Source organism: Poromitra crassiceps (genome assembly GCF_964638095.1).
Source record: "Poromitra crassiceps genome assembly, chromosome: 20".
In the NCBI taxonomy this organism is placed as follows: Eukaryota; Metazoa; Chordata; class Actinopteri; order Beryciformes; family Melamphaidae; genus Poromitra; species Poromitra crassiceps.
In genome coordinates, this window is record NC_139637.1 from 15,125,289 (window position 1) to 15,142,486 (window position 17,198).

Sequence of the window (17,198 nt, forward strand, 5' to 3'; positions counted from 1 at the left end):
CACCGGAATCGATACGGTAATAACTTTATGTTGATGTGTCTGATAATCCCATGTGGGATGGGTCATGTAATTTGTCCTGACACGTGAATAAAACTTTCATTCATTCATTCATTCATTCATGCTAGAATAGCCTACTACATCTAAGCAATTTAATATGGGATCACCTGCACACAGGCGATCCCATATTAAGATGATTCATATCTAGGCTACTCCTGCATTTTGCAGCTGCAACTGTGTTGCTTTTGGCCTGTATGATGTGATTGAACTTCATATTTCCAGCATCATTATATATAATATGGAGATATGCGACTCTGCTGACAATAGCCTATATATGTGACCACAAAATAGGCTATTTTTTATAAATAAAATCTATTCCCGCACGTACCGTGTCGATTCAGTTCAGAAGCCTTTTTTAATTTTATTATCATTCTTTTTTTAATTGATTAGCCTATAGGAATTATTCAATCAGTGCGACTAAACACATCATGAGATCATTATTATTCATTGAGCCTAAAGGGTCTATACATACGGATTTTGGACTGAGATAGATTACACATTGCTTCCACTCGCAAAAAAAGACATGCCGGCAGTTTTATTGAGTTTATTGAGAGGGTGAATTGAGCTGCTGTAGATAGCCTACGTGGAGGCAGAAACCGCTCTTCAAAGAAATTACTGATGTGGATAAAAGTGGTAACTTTAGACAGTCATTCGTGAACAGACTAATAATATCCAACGCGGATTTTTATTTGCGGTTTCAATGAATGAGGAAATAGGCGTGTCTGGTGCTGTAGAAGTTGGAGCAGTCCATATTGCATTGTGATTGGCAGTTGTTAAAAACCACGCCTCTTTTGCGGCACGAGCTCTCGGCTTGATTAGAAAAACCTGGTTCCACTTAACGAGTTCCAAACTTGTCTCGTAGTATCACTTAACCAGGATCGCAATTATCTGGTTTAGTCAAACCAGATCAAGGGACAGATCCTGGATCTTCATATCCAACATTCGTGGTATAGCCTTCAGGTTCACCAACTTCTTGAGGACGCCGGCATCTGTGGTTGACAATGCTTTATTTCATAGGCTCTAGCGGGCTTATTTTCAAAGCTAGAATGAAGATACTTATATAATATGAAACTAGAAGAGGCTATTCAACTGGCGGATGAGTTCTATTTATTTATTTTAACAATTAAACTTAATTTACTTATTACAACCAAAAGGTGGTTTTTCAAATGTGATGTAGCCACAAGAAAGGTGCAATATTTATGTTTTTTTTCCAGGAGATGGCGCTGTGATTTAGCTAATCAAGAAAGATGCATTATAAATGTTTTTTCAGGAGATGTGTGATGTATCTAGGTAGGTTCTAAACAAGAAATATGGTTAAAATGTTTACAGTGGCTTTCCTTTCTTGCTGCACTACAATGTTACAATCCTGTGACGTACAGTAGCTAAACACAAAAGATGCAATATTAATAGGTTTTCATGAGATACTCAGTATTTAATACTGTGCTAGGTGAACAAGAAAGAACGTTTACAGTTGTCTTCCTTTCCTGATGCACTACAAATGTTTACAATGCTGTGGTGTAGCTAGGTAAGAGATGTCAGAATTGACCAAATTATATTTCAAATGGCTGACATGTGTTGTCGAATTCTTAGATTTGTTTCAAATGTGTTTACTTTTGGGGCTTTAACACAGCTTTTGTTGCACAGAAATTAAGCACTTTTAAACTAAAATTACGCTACTTTTGAAAATGTGGTGGCGCGTTGTGTCAAGGGTACATTTAATGGGATTAATAGGTCGGGGAACGGTCCGGCCCCCGGCCCCATAGGTTTCTGACAATGTGGTCCCCTGAACAATTTAGTTGATCAGCCCTGAAGCATCCATTCCATCTCATGCTAGTTTGTTGGCAAGGGGGGCAAATACCGCTCTGAATTTAGGCAAACTTTTTGCGAGGGGAAAACTGGCATTACCACTTGAGAGTTGCCGCCCAGGGGCACCATGGAGTATTAATCCGCCCATGCTCCCTGTTCTCACATCTCTTCCATGACAGCATCGTTTGTTCTAAAACTACAACATTCTTCACTCCTCTCTCTTGTCCCACCTCTTTTTGTCAAAGGTAATGGTCCAGCATGGGCTCAGGCTGTGAAGTCTGCTGATTATGAGCTGATCTGCCCTGGGAAGGGTCCTGTCGCAGTCACCGAGTACGCCTCGTGTCACCTCGCCAAAGTGCCTGCACATGCTGTGGTGACGCGTCCAGAGACCCACAGTGAGGTGGTGCGCATTCTCCAGGACCAGCAGGTTGGGAACTAACTTCAATGTTACTTTTAGGTTGTTTGTATTCAATTTAAATCAAGTGTATTACAAGTATTATCAACATAACACTATGGTAGACATTAATCAAATATGAAAATGAATAACGTTGGCCTACACGTAAATATTCATTTTCAGGCCAAGTTTGGTCCCGCTGGCAGTGATCCTGGATTCAGAATGTTTGAGTCAGTAGATGGGAAGAACCTCCTGTTCAAAGACTCCACTAAGTGCCTCCAGGATGTAGCAGTTGGAACGACCTATAACACTTTCCTGGGCCCGGGGTACATGACTGCCATGAACTCGCTCAGGGAGTGCGGTGCCACTGCTTCAGGTCTGTATGCTGCGCAACAGATGAACAAGATGAACAAACACATTTTTGCATCGATACCCTTGAAAGCTCCACCTTCTTTCTTTCATGCACCACACACACCTACGCACACATGCACGCGCACGCGCACACACACACACACACACACACACACACACACACACACTTCTAAAGTTTAAATTATGTTCTTTCCATTTTCATTAGATCTGGAGAGAATTTGCACTTTTCATTCCTGCCAGCAAAAAAACTAGTGAGGACCTCGGGACATGCAATGCCTCCGTCTGACCACAATGATTCATGCAACCGGCCTACACTGGACCCGAAAATGACTTTGTGTATTTTGCTTTTGATTGTTTTCTAGAGACACACACTACAAAAACAAAAATCACAATGTACTCGTAATATACAAAACTGTCACTTCCACCTTTTTTTTTCTATACACGTTGCACTATAACAACCTCTACAAATTAACTCAAAGTGACCAATCAGGCTCATATGTCGCTACTTTACATGTTGTTACTGAATAATGCTACACAACCTAAAATAATGCCAATGTCAATGGATCAACAGTGTTTTGTCAATACTTTGCTTCACTTTTCTCCAATAAAGAATACTCTTTTTGATGTAACATTCTTGTCACAGAAAGATTGTGTTATGTTTGGTGTAAAACCAACACGGCCTGGGATGTTGTTGTTATTGTAGTGATGGAAACGCCCTTTAAAATAATCTTGATAAACATGCATATCGCTAATAATATCTTTATTGAAAGTGTGTATGTATTAAAAATGATCAAAATTGCATCCAGTGCCATAAACAGTCATGCTAACAACCCCCGACTCTGGAATGAAAATACCGTGGCATGGAATTTGTCTACTTTCAGGTTTATTTTCATAATAATAATAATGTTTACAAATTAATTTATAATGCATAAAACAAGGGACAGTAAATAAATTTTTTAGATAAAGAAAAAATTGAAAACACAAATATAAAGAGGTTAAAAGAAGCACCTTATTTTTGAATGCCCCACTGTAAAAAATAATTGTGCGTACAAGGTCCGGTTTAAAGGGGGACTAACCCCCCAGATATGTATCAGAACAGTGATTTGAAAATACCTATGGAAAAAACCAAGAAATGACATATGCTCTTGTCTATACTAAACTCTTTGGCTGTGTTCAAGTCAAGATTTTTTTTCGGAAATCGACGCCATTACAGTTTGCCTACCGCCTCAAAAATAATTTATTTGAGAGGGGCAATATCTTTATAAATATCAACAACTAGCCAACGCTGGTGGTCTGTATGGAAACAGCGTTGCTTAAAATGGTTGAAAGTTATATAAATTTGGTAATTCAGTGGCGAACTAGAAATTTAATTATTTTTGTCCATGTATGTGTATGTGGGCGTCTTATCGATAAGAGCAAAGTGACGTGAGGCTCGTTACAGCAGCACACCGCACAATACGACAAACCCCCCGCTCTGGGGTAACACAATGCGAGATTTCTCTACGTCATTCCCTCGTCCAACTTGCCATGAAGTCCCTTTTTCATTTTAGTTTGGGGGCTTTTCGTGATTCTTGTTAAAAGTTGTGCAAAAGTTTTCCTCTCAGCGCAGTGCAGGCTGCGCCTCCTCCCTCCTGCGGCTGGCGAAACAGCCTCCTGCATGCATGGGGCGCTCTGTAACCTCACGGAGCAACAAACAAACACAGACAGAAATAGCTGGTGTGCGATTTTTCTGCTCAATACAGTCTGAGATTGGGTACAGGATTGAGAGAATCCCGCATCTGTTTGCGAAGGTGCGACTGGACAGGACGCTTTTCACAGACGGGCACAGCGTCAGTAGCTGAGTAGCCTGCTATAGTCGGAGCGAGGCGAGTGTCTCTCAGGGCACAGCTGCAGATCTCTCCTCCTCAGTCAGCCCATTCAGTCTGTCCCCATTCAGTCTGTCCAAACTCAATACCGATATAATCTCAGTAGGAGGGATGCAGGGAAATATATGATAGGAGCCGATGTGTTTAGAGAAGCTTTGTCACGTCGTAGTATAGCGTTATATTTTACATGTGCGCTAAACTTCGATGAGATTTGTTTGCGGAAATGTCAGACTGTGCTCTCTCTGCTCTGGCCGAGAGAGCACAGAGAGCCCAGCTGCTGCTGCGCGTGCCCCCGGAGCTTGGGGCTCGTGCATGAGGATGATGAGGATACAGTATGACTCTCTCCCGCCTGACTGGGCTGGAGACAGTGCTTCCAACTCGGACTGATAATATAAACATCATCATTCGAGCTTATCCAGGTAAGTTATTAATAAAGTAATGACACATTCAGCGGGAAACTAACTATAATTAAGACATGTGCCAACTTCGACAACGTTTGGTTCAGTATTTTAAGAGCAAACTTCCTGAAAAGTTGCTGTTTTGGAGATTTATAAAAGGTTGGGAATGATTTTACAGCAACACAATGTCATGTCCTTCCTTTTATGATTATAGTGGCGTTTATTGATAGTATTGTGTTACATAGGAGTTGGTAGGAAAATAACAGGCAATTGTAATAAATTAACAGGTCAAGTGACATCATGGGAATAGGCTTGGAGTTGTGAGGAGCCGAAAGGGTACAGGGGGAGTAGTGGAGTAACTATCTTGAAATCCCATAGTCTTTGGGGACACTGTGACGTCAGTTTGTACCTACCTAATCTCCCATTCATTTGAGGGAAAAAAAAAAAAACAGTGTTCCACCCTTAGAGGGCGCTTATGCCAGATATGCTGCTGAAAAATGATACAAATGGTAAAATGGCAACAGTTTGGTGTCAAATGTGGAAATTTTGACCAGCATTCTTCACACATCACCCCCAAAGTCATATATATTGGTTAAAAGCTGAAAAAAAGTGTTTTGGGGGTTAGTTACACTTTAACGTGACTATTGCTGCAGCTTGCCATTTCCTAATGTATTCTACTTGATTTGAAAAGATGGCTGCCTACACTCAGTCTCTTGTACCCTGGCTGAATTGGACATAACTTGGTCAATACGTATGTAACATACAAAATAAACCAACCGTAATATCTTAATTTTATGTAGAATGCAGAGGACATTGTTTAGTTAAACTTGCATTCCAAGAATATTGTGCTCTTAAGATGACGTTAGTGGCTCGAGTCTGTTTCGTCCTGAAACCCACACGCTTTGCGGTGGTGGTTTTAGCGTAATGTATGTGGGATTCGAGGCGTAAAGTATGTGCGTTTTAGCGTAACTTATGTGGGGTTTGGCGTAACCTATGTGCGATTCGAAAAAACGCATCCAAGATAGAAAACGTTATGAATTTGTTGTTATAAACAACAAACTAACGCCGGTGATCCGTATGGAAACAGTGTTAATATTAGCCACAGCAGGCGATTACCCATGAATGCACTGCGCTCTTAAAGGAGAATTTCGTTTTTTTTTAACCTGGACCCATCTCCTGGCATTAATTATGATTTGGCCACTCACCAGGCGATCTCCGCGGCGTTTCTGGCCGTCCTAGCGTTGTTTTGACATCAATAGCGTCCAAGTCAGTTGTAAAATGGAGCTGACTTGGGGCCAAGTGTGAGCCTGTCTTTCCTGCATCTAAATAGCTATTTTTATTCCCGTTTTCGCCAAATATCATCATAATCTGATCCCTCAAGAACCACCACAGTGATATTTCGCCAAAGGCTGTTTACTGGAGTTGCACAGGGATCAAATTACCTCAAACGTGATCTCGGTCACCAAGTCTCGTGAAGTCCCGCGATACTTTCCTGCCGACTGGCCAAGTACAGGAGGACGCTTTGCGGTGGTGGTTTTAGCGCAACCTATGTGGGGTTTGGCATAACCTTCGTTATTTCGAATCCCACATAGGTTACGCCAAACCCCACATAGGTTGCGCTAAAACCACCACCGCAAAGCGTCCTCCTGTAGGCTACTTGGCCAGTCGGCAGGAAAGTATCGCGGGACTTCACGAGACTTGGTGACCGAGATCACGTTTGAGATAATTTGATCCCTGTGCAACTCCAGGAAACAGCCTTTGGCGAAATATCACTGTGGTGGTTCTTGAGGGATCAGATTATGACGATATTTGGCGAAAACGGGAATAAAAATAGCTATTTAGATGCAGGAAAGACAGGCTCACACTTGGCCCCAAGTCAGCTCCATTTTACAACTGACTTGGACGCTATTGATGTCAAAACAACGCTAGGACGGCCAGAAACGCCGCGGAGATCGCCTGGTGAGTGGCCAAATCATAATTAATGCCAGGAGATGGGTCCAGGTTAAAAAAAAACGAAATTCTCCTTTAAAGGGATATTTATTGACGAGATTTTTGCCAAGCTGGACCTGATTAGTGATTGCTCCGTTCGCCCAGACGGGTGTCAAGCTGTCAGCAACAAGGCTGGGAGGATCACACCGGAAGAAGCACCCATCAGCAGATCAGGCAAAAATGGCCACCAAAAATAAGGTGGATAGGCCCATAGATATATATAAAGGCTAGATAGCTTACCCGCGCTGCCGGCCAATGGAGAGCGACGTCGTCGCATTGCGGCCATCTTGCTACAGGGAGCTCAGCTTTAAATATATCTATGGGTTAAAAAAACGCTAACATTTTATTATTATTTTTGGCTCCAAATTACACCAAACTTAAACCGAAGCATCATCATCATGAGATGAATTCACGCACCTAGTTTCATGCAGTTTCATCCATTTTCCTAAGAGTTATGAGCATCTGTTGTTGGGTTAGTATGGCAACATCAGGTTATCATAACTCCTAGGAAAATGGATGAAACTGCATGAAACTTTGTGCCTGAATCCCTCTCATGGCATAGATGCTTCGGTTTAATTTTGGTGTAATTTAGAGCCCATCAAAAAAATAGTGTTTTTAGTGTTTGTTTGTTTTTGGCCGTATCTCGGGAACGGAATATGCTTGTAATAAACCAAACCGTTTGTAAATCCGTCAAGATTTCAGCGAGTTATGAGTATTTTTGTCTGTGCAGGTCACTCACCCTCCAACAGCTACCATAGAACGTACCAGAAAGCATACTGTAGCAAGATGGCGGCCGTTCAATGACGCTGGTGACTCCGCCTTAAGCCATCTAGCCTTTATATATATCTATGGATAGGCCAGGGGGTTTCAAAGGCAGACTGTGGCTCACTTGCTCTTAAGAGATCACTGATGATGTCACAACTTTGCATCACTGATGACATCACAATTGCTCTTATGACATCACTGATGATGTCACAATGTATATTACATCATCAGTGATGTCACAATCACAATAGAGACACTGCGGAGCGTGTCATCATTCAGAAGCCACGCCCAAAAATGGGGAAAACAACCCCCCCCTCCCCGACAAAGATCATATATACGGAAGTTGAACACTCCAACTTACTTCCTTGACAGCTAGATCCACATTTTTCTTCTCGCCAATTCTCAATGGCTTCCTTGTTTTGCTCAGGAGTACAAAAAAACTTGATTAGGCGATTTTTTACATTTGTTGTCTGCGCAGCCCCACCACACAACAGCTTTTAGCTATGTTTAATTCAAGGAAAATGACGCTGGTGTGTGGGAGTGAATGGAGCACTTTCCCCCGTGATGGGCGTGGCCTATTTCATGCAGTGTAGGCTACACCAGATCCGCAATCTGTAGGCAGCTGCTGGCGGCACATGTTCCCGCCCCCTTTTAGGGGGGAAACACAAGCCTCTCCGTCAAGGGCCGATCTGATGTTGCTCAAGTGACATCACTGATGACATCGGTATCCTTGTGGCTGCGTCTAGTGTCCTCTAGAGAGAGAGTGGCGTCAGCAGAGGACCAAAATGCGATACTCATTGGCCAATGAACAGCCAGGAATTGGTCTCGCGCTACTTTTGCATGCTAAAATAAAACCGATAATGTACAACTTGATTCAAGGGGGGGAAAAACCCTTTCAGATTACAACACAAACTGTCTATTTTGCTGCAACTCGACAGTGCTGCTTAATCCAGGACCTTACTTCCTGGAACTCTTGAGAGTAAAAAACTGGTCCATTGGAGTGAATGGAGATGTCGGGACTCTTCTATCTATACGGCTCTGGCTGCGTCTTGTGAACACAATACCGCCCCCATCTGGCAGTCAGGTTATGAGTTTGATAGATATACTAGTTAAAATTCACAACAAACCCCATCCCTTATAGTTGTGTGATATTCAGGTATTCATGTACAATCTGCTCAAAACAGTTTTCACAGCACACGAGTCTTGGACAAATGGGCAAACTTATTTAACTCTCCAACATGTCATGTTTATTATTAGACATATTTCCACTGTAACAACGTAGGCTTCACCGATCCATGAACCATCATGCATGAAGCAAGACTGCAATTTCTTATCAGGTGAATGCAGAGTGCAACATCTCTGCACAGTGGGCGGCAGACATTTAGAAGCATTGTGAGGACTTCAAATACCGGTATACCCTATATATATTTTCCCCTCCATACCAAAAGTAGTCGTGGGTAGAATTAGACTAGAAAGGATATTTTATTTTGCCAGATGCACAATCTCCTGTATCACATGACCAGGGAAACGGAATCGAATTTTAATTTTCCCGGAAGTATCCACGCGACTTGCTAGGCGGCTCCCTAGAAAAGAAACATCGCACTATGGCCTCGTTGCGGGCCCGGCGCCACGAGGGGCTTTGCCCCCTCAGTTCAATTTTCTGCCCCCTCACTTAATTTTTTTTTTTTTTTTTTTTTTTTAAGAATAGTTCATCTCTAAAGGCCAGTTAGGCAATGTTTGTACCTGACATGTTTCGGCTGCTGTTTCTGCAGTCTTCACCAAATTTGATCAGTTTAAGTTGATGTAGGCTACCCCCTGTAAACATAGCTCTGTTGTTTCAGAATTGGCAGGTAAGCGCTATTTGCTGTGCTTTGATTGTCACAAGGTGTCAGAGATGTAGCTATTTATTAAATTTGAACCTCACTGCATGTTGTAGTGATCATGGCGTGATTAAAACAGACACACACACACACATACAGAGAAAGAGAAATCAGCTGCACCCAAGCACACAGCATGCCATGGGCAGAAAGATGGAGACAACGCATCTGATCACTTTATTTCTTTAATTTAATGAACCTGGCACTGACTGGCTATTATTTTGTTTATTTTTTTGTCGATTTTTGCAGCAATTGTTTATTGATTGTTTTATGACTTTTCATATAGACATATACAGTATGTTCAGAGTGCTCCAGACAGGTCCCGCATTTCACGTTATGCAAAGCTCATCTCTATTAATGCCTTAATCTGCTGCTGTGAAAAAATATATATATATATATTTTTGAATAGTAGTCTTTCTTGTGTTGTTATTGCGCTTTTCAGAGGTTCTTATGGTTAAAAAGTCCAGAAATAGGCATAGCGGGTATATAACCTATGTTTTACGATATAAAAATATCATATGAAAAAAAAAAAAATCAGCCCCCTCCCCAGTTATAACTGCCCCCTCAGTCATTTCATCCTTGCGCCGGCCCTGCCTCGCTGCAAGCCTACTAAACGCCCGTTGGCGTGGTGTAGCCAGGGCCGTAACCAGGGTCCCGAAATAGGGGAGATCCAGCAAGGGGAGGCGGATTCGGTGGCGCCCGCAAGGGCGCCGCCGGAAAAAATTTGAGGGTTTTTTTTCCCCTTTTTTAGCCATATTTAGAGTAATATATCATTTTAAATCAACATTAGGATTATACTGTTGTGATGTCATTATTCAGTATATTCTCTTTCATGTCACCACCTGCTCAGCTCTCCTGTCAACATAATTGTAACTAACAAACACAAATTGTTTTAGCCAAATTCATATCAAAATGACACCTACAAACACAGGTACACAACCCAAGCCGTACACAACACACAAAGTCATCATCGATAATAAAAAAACATACAGAGGGACATTTATTTATTCCTGATAGGAACGATTGAAAAATAAAATAAAATATATTATGTTGATTTTAACTTTACACCACCTCTTTTTGTTACTTATTGGGTCATGAAACTGAAACCATGCATATAGCCACCTGCATACCTGACTTCGGGAGCTTGGCAATTGGCATCATGCATGATTAGCCAGTAGCATCCCAATGTGTCACACAGGTAACATTACTTAAGAGACAGACTAGACACTTACTTTCTTGGTTGTTGCTAAAAAATCTGTCAGTGTCACTCACTGTCTGTCGTTCACTCGCTCACTGTCTCGCAGCTCGCTCACCTTCAATTATCTCGCCAGGCAGACAGACAGTCATCACTCACCACCATGCTGCTGCTCTCTCGGAATCAAGTTACCGCGGACGTGGCGTCAGATGACTTCCTGCCTGACCTGCCTTTCATTTTAAAATAAAAGCGATCCCGTGTTTTTCATGCTTTTCCATGCAGATTGTTTTATAAAAAATAAAAAATAAACTTTTTTTTTTCTCTCTGAAATATTAGGGGAGGTCCGGACCTCCCCGTCCTCATAGCTAGTTACGGCCATGGGTGTAGCCTACATACCTCACCGGCAATCCGTCACCATCGATGCCTTGATCATGGACCTCCGGTCCAGATGCTTTTTTCGAGGCCATCGGAGTTGCCAATAGTACTCCTGAAGTGCTATATTATTTGATTTTGTGTACTGTCACTTTTGCACGCTCCGGGGATTTAAATAGCAAGTGACAGTAGTAGCACTCACCCCATCTGCCGGCTAGCTAGCTAGCTCGCTAACACTAAGTCAATAGCTAAGAACGACATCCCTTTATAGTGAACATCACTAGTGGTCCCTGAAAGGTGATCCCAGTAATTGACTGTGAACTTAAGTGTGAAAAGGGCTGAATTCACCAGTTCTCACCTGCGTCAGTCCAGGGTAAGGGGCAGGATGTGGGACGGAGGTGGGTCCCGTTATAGGCTGTGGTGGTTTGTTCATTTCACGTGCTTTTGTGGTTCTGCATCAGGGTGGCGTTGCCTTGCCCGCCTACCTAAAGGAAAGTTAAGTTAAGTAATCCTTTATTTATCCCCATGGGGAAATGTATCCTCTGCATTTGACCCATCCTCTACTAGGAACCTTCCTAGAACTAGTCTGGGCACCTTTCACCCCGCTTTTTGTCATGGGGGCGTAAACCACGGAACCAGCCAAAAAACGTCTTTGTTGCCGTTAGCTTGACGTCTCTTTCCTCGATTAATTGTCTAATGCAAAGCTTCTGTATTGGCTTAAAAGACGTGAGATTGTGAATCCGCAATGTTTCTACAAGAACTTCTTCAAAAACTTTGTTCGGTACGTCCATCTTTTGTTTTGTTGTTTGCCGTTCTGATACGTTGTGTCTAATTGTCAAGTTAACGTAAAAGTTGACGAGCTATATCCGCTGTCACTTCCTGTGTAGGGCGGGCTCTAGGCCGGAACCAGGCAGGGTGACAAAATCAATTGTGAACGGAGGCCAGGCTCTTTCTCGCCGAGAAGAGCCTGGTGACGCGCGGTTATCCTAGAACTAGGAGCAGTGGGCAGACGACTCCTCCCCCGCCTTCTCCACTGACACCGACTGACACCTTGGGTCTCTCCTCCGCCGGCTTCTTAGCAGCAGGCTGAAGAGGCGGGGGTGACAGGGGGTCATCCTGCCCCTCTAATGGCTCATTTCCACCACATATAACAGCACAGTACAGCTCTACTCGACCTGGTCTTACTCGTATCTACTTGATATAGACTGTTTCCATAGCAAGTTTACTCGCCTCCGCCCACCCCTGGTCGTCATAGCGACCGCATATCTGTCCTCCGCCCATAGCCGAAGTAACCTATACCGTATAACATTAAAATTAAATTGATACATGGAAATTTTAAACTGGTTATGAATACTGGTGCCTCTAAATGGCCTACAGTGTCTACATGGGCAAATATGACAATCGGCCAGGAGAATGGATATCACTTTGTTGTTACTCAAACTCACATGCATGCGCTGCGCGGGGGACGGGAGAGGCGCTACAGGGAGAAGGGAAGCCTCTACCCCGGTGGCAACTCACCAGGCAAGACCGCGGCTTCACTAAACCCCCGCCTCCGGCCTAGCGGAGCCGACGTAGCACACAACTACAAAGGGCTTCCCGAGGAGCGGACTTTCTCTCTCTCAAAACAATAGAAAACCACCGCATGTTAAAGCTGAGCAAGGAGATCGATTTTATTTCACCAGAGCCGAAGGCAGCAACACAAAAGACTGATGGAAATAACAGAAGAGAAGGTAAGTCCCACTAAACTGGTATCCAGCATTGATAGTAGATACAGTAAATACGATTCTGCCTGACCAATCAGTCGTCTGCAGTGTAAGGTGCCTCCCAGGTGGCTGCTGGGAGGACCCGGCTTCATGGAGCGGGACTTTTTGTTCTTCTTCCTCTGGCGGGGCCATAACCTACATGAACTGTTCCTGATGGGAAATCTGTTCTATTATTATCCATGTCATTCTTCATAACGAAAAATCACTCAACATGATGTCTCAAGCATGGCAAAAGGCTGGTATTCATGCCTAGTTCTGGTGCCGGTCGGGCTTAGTCCAGGACCTCAAATGATTAATCTGTCAGCAACTTCATAAATGAGCATACAGTATTTATTTGGAGTGATCGCCTGCAAACTCCCTGCCCTTTGTGGAATATACCAATTTTTGCCAGCAGGTGGCGGTAGCTATACAGGGAAGTGATTCACACTAGCCTTGCATACAGACAGTAGTGTGAAAGCAAGCATGGGGAGCACAGTCAGTAGCAAACTATCATCTCAAACGAAATCCCAATGTTTTGCAGGCCAGAAAGTAGTTCATGTCATGCCAAGTGCTGAGGGTAACTTGATGGGGGGTAAATCTTACAGTATGTTGAATATTCCCTGTTTGTGTGTAATTGAGACACTTGAGCAGTAGCTACCATGTCAACTAGCTAACTTGTTTGCTAGCATAGCATGTTTAGCATTTTCTGGGAATGCATTGGTAAAAAATAAATAATAATAAAGGTATTAGGCCTATATTTCATGCCAATGGAAAATCTGTCTTTCCCACCAAGTAGAAGACCTTTTTCTTCTTTTCTTACTTAAATTCTGCATTGTCTACAGGGGGACAGCAGCGCGTCTTCCCTTGATGTCTGTCCTGTACCGTGAGACTGAATAGGAGCGTCCTGCACGCACCGCCTTTAATCCTGTCCCATGTCCTGGACCAGGATGGAACATTTGTCAAGAGAGACGCCATCACGCCTTTTCCCAACAGGTGAGCAGACAGACAGACGCACGGACGGACGGACGGACGGACAGACATTTTTCATCCACATCACAGCCTGCTCACCAGGACAAAACACTGGCATTGTACATCTCTGCAATCAACGGATACGTAGAATATCAATGTTTCTGAATCAAAAATACGTGCGTGTCCATCTGTCCGTCCGTCCAGGACAGTGTCCTAAAAAAGAAGATGTTGCCCCCTGTCCCTTTCAGAGTGTGTTGACCCCACTGGTAATGCTGTGATAATTAATGAGTATAATCACAAGGATGCTGTTAATGCAGCAGATATCTGAGTCACAAGGTCTCTACAGTATGAGATTTCCACATGATAAAAATGTCTATTCATGTGGGTGACAGAGTGAGACTTCATTTCTCCCTTCTAAGACATCCGCTCTACGTTTCTGCCCTTGTTAGCTCATTACTGTACCAAAGGTAAGTCATCATAGGCCATTATACCTCAGTGGCATCGTTGTACTGTGCCTCACTAGTCGGCCGTGGAGCAAATTCGCTGTACTGTTTTGTTGATTTTTTTTTAATAAAGATTAATAAAAATTAATTTAAATGGCAAAAATAAGAATATTCTAGCAATGTCATATTTAAATCTAAATGGCTCATAAGCACACTACACTGCCTACACTGCCTCTAAGTTAACAGACACTGGGCCTTAACAGTCCAGCACATGTGCTACCCACATGGGGGCATATCACATTATCACCTTCACACATTAAATGACACCGGCACCTCCCTACTTCCCCCACTAGGTGGCAGCATGGCTTAAGGGGAAAGAGTATAAGAGTATCACGTCACAAAGGTGCTGTCAACGTCTTCATTATATTTTATGGTTTCTTTTTTTTAACCTAGGCAAATGCTTGGCAAAATTCTCACCCACTTGCAACGTGATACAGTATACAGCGAAGCTAAAAACAGACTCCAGTGGAACTATTTTGTTCTTCTAAGTACACTTTAGGCTTGCTTTCCAGTAATAAGCTGCTATAATGACAACAAAAGACTGAAGACTCGACGTTCGACTTATTAGATTCGACAAGTACGCAGAGCAACTTTGCAAGATTTCAAAGCCGAGCGATTTTGGATGGTCCGGTGTGTGCTGAGTGTTGCTGGTATCAGCTACACGGTGGTCTGTTAGGAGGATGTGTCTGCGAGAGGCTTGAAGTCACAGTCTTTATTGAAGTTTACAGTAACCTGATGCATGTTATAGTTGTGGATTCTTTAAACCCTCCTTTCAGCCCCCGGAGCTTATGGAAATCTGGTTTACAGGCACACACTGTTTATTTTAAACGCAAATTTGCTGTAATCAAAACCAGGAAAGACTCAAAGATTGCCTTGCCATATGCTTTTCCTATACATTTCTGTCTTTTGTGATTGTGTGTGTGTGTGTGTGTGTGTGTGTGTGTGTGTGTGTGTGTGTGTGTGTGTGTGTGTGTGTGTGTGTGTGTGTGTGTGTGTGTGTGTGCGTGTGTGTGTGTATGTGTGTTTTGTGGTGTGCTTTGGCTTCAGCTCAGCATGACTGTGTGAGCCCTGGCATTTTCAGCACCTCATTAACGCCTGTATGCACGCACACACACACACACACACGCGCGCGCGCGCACGCACACACACACACACACACACACACACACACACGCACACGCACACGCACACACACATACATACATACACACGCACACACACACACACACATACATACACACACACACGCACACACACACACACACACATAACACACGCACGCACACGCACGCACACACACACACACACACACACACACACTGTAAAAATGCCTTCTTTGCATTGCAGAGCTGCTCTGAACTTTGGGCCGGTGCTATAGGTAAAAGTGCCAAAAGAGTTTCTGCCGGCAGATGAACGGGGCGGTCTCGGTGCAGCAAACATGGAGGGAAGGTAAACATTGCTCATTTGCATAATACTACCCACATTGTAATGATACAAAGCTTTTTAAAAAGCGGCAAAGTTTTCCTTTATTGGAATTTTAGTCTTATGGTGTTTTTCTTGTAATATATCATATTCCCAACGGCCTCATCTTTCTCCTCTTGTCATTATCTCTTTGCATTTCCTGCATTTTGTTATCCGCTCGCTAGCTCGCTAAATTGTTAGCCTTGGCGGCTTCTAGACGCAGCATTGCCTAGCAAGGGTGCTCTCACGACTTAACTTGAACACCATTGCCAAGCATATTGTGCACAACTTCCCATCTCCTAACCACGAGCGCACAAGTTACAATTGGAGGGGGCATAGTTTTAGGTTACGCTACCACACGGCCATCTTGTTAGGAGAATAACAGGTCATTGTAATACATTAACAGGTGGTTACAATCAAATGTCAAGCAGCCAATGAGATGTGTGTATTGTAAAGCGCCATATTGGTAGGAAACTCAATCCAAAGTCAGTGGTATAGCCTGACAGGGGTTAACGCTTTAGCACAATGTTGAGTGATTGTATAGGTTCCATACAAATACTTTAACGTATAGACACTATGTTGAGTGATAGTAAGCTCCATGCTAACACTTTAGCATATATGCTAAGTGATATGAGGCTCCAGGGTTCCACATATAGGCCCATGCTAAAGTAATTGGTGTCTTCAGTTCTCACTTAACAGGTAAGTTAAGTGAGAAACATGCTTCGAGAACGTATCGTCGGGTTTAGGATGTTGTCTGTGGCAGCTCGACATACATACTCGGGCGTCGCAGGGGAGTTCCCAGCCAAATGAGTAAATTGTGTGATTTCACTATGATTTTGAAGGAGAGAATATAGTAGTAGTGCATATACTTATACTATAGCTTTCACTCTCTCCTGTTGTCTCTCCATCTTCAGTATACTTGTGCTGTTCACGTCAGCTGTGTCGAGTCACATTTTTCAGGAGCGGCACGCCGGCAGGCTCGCCGACCGCGGCACAGCCCTACGGCACCTACGGCGAGGGTTTTAATAGCCCGGTAAACCAGCCGGTCACGTGAACGTATACCCTCGACTGCACCACTAAACAATGAATGACTGGCTTGTGACTTGGGACAGTACGTGTCTTACTCAGTTAGGCTACAGTGAGTGTCTTACTCAGTTAGGCTACAGTGAGTGTCTTACTCAGTAGGCTACAGTGAGTGTCTTACTCAGTTAGGCTACAGTGAGTGTCTTACTCAGGCTATACAGTGTCTAAGCTGCTGCAGACAGAGTGGATTTGGTACTTGCTGTGACGATAAGCTTGGTGGTTGAGAGACAGCTGTGGGTTTCCAGGCTCTTTGGCCCAGATGGTGGAAACTATGGTGGAAACTCGTAGTGTCGCTATAAATAAATGTCCCTGTCACCTGTAGCGGGCCGGCTACGTCAGTCACTTAGTTG

At 43.4% G+C, this 17,198-nt stretch overlaps 1 protein-coding gene across 1 annotated transcript in view; it reads left to right on the forward strand.

Moving 5' to 3' along the window:
• The window catches only part of LOC310794895 (serotransferrin-like), a gene marked incomplete at both ends in the record, with an annotated part of 42,961 nt that overhangs the window by 15,976 nt on the left and 9,787 nt on the right, over positions 1 to 17,198 (forward strand). Inside the window, 2 exons of the mRNA XM_083656935.1 lie at positions 2,109 to 2,290; positions 2,441 to 2,633. Coding sequence (XP_083513061.1) covers positions 2,109 to 2,290; positions 2,441 to 2,633 — 375 coding nt within the window. The remainder of the gene's footprint in view (positions 1 to 2,108; positions 2,291 to 2,440; positions 2,634 to 17,198) is intronic.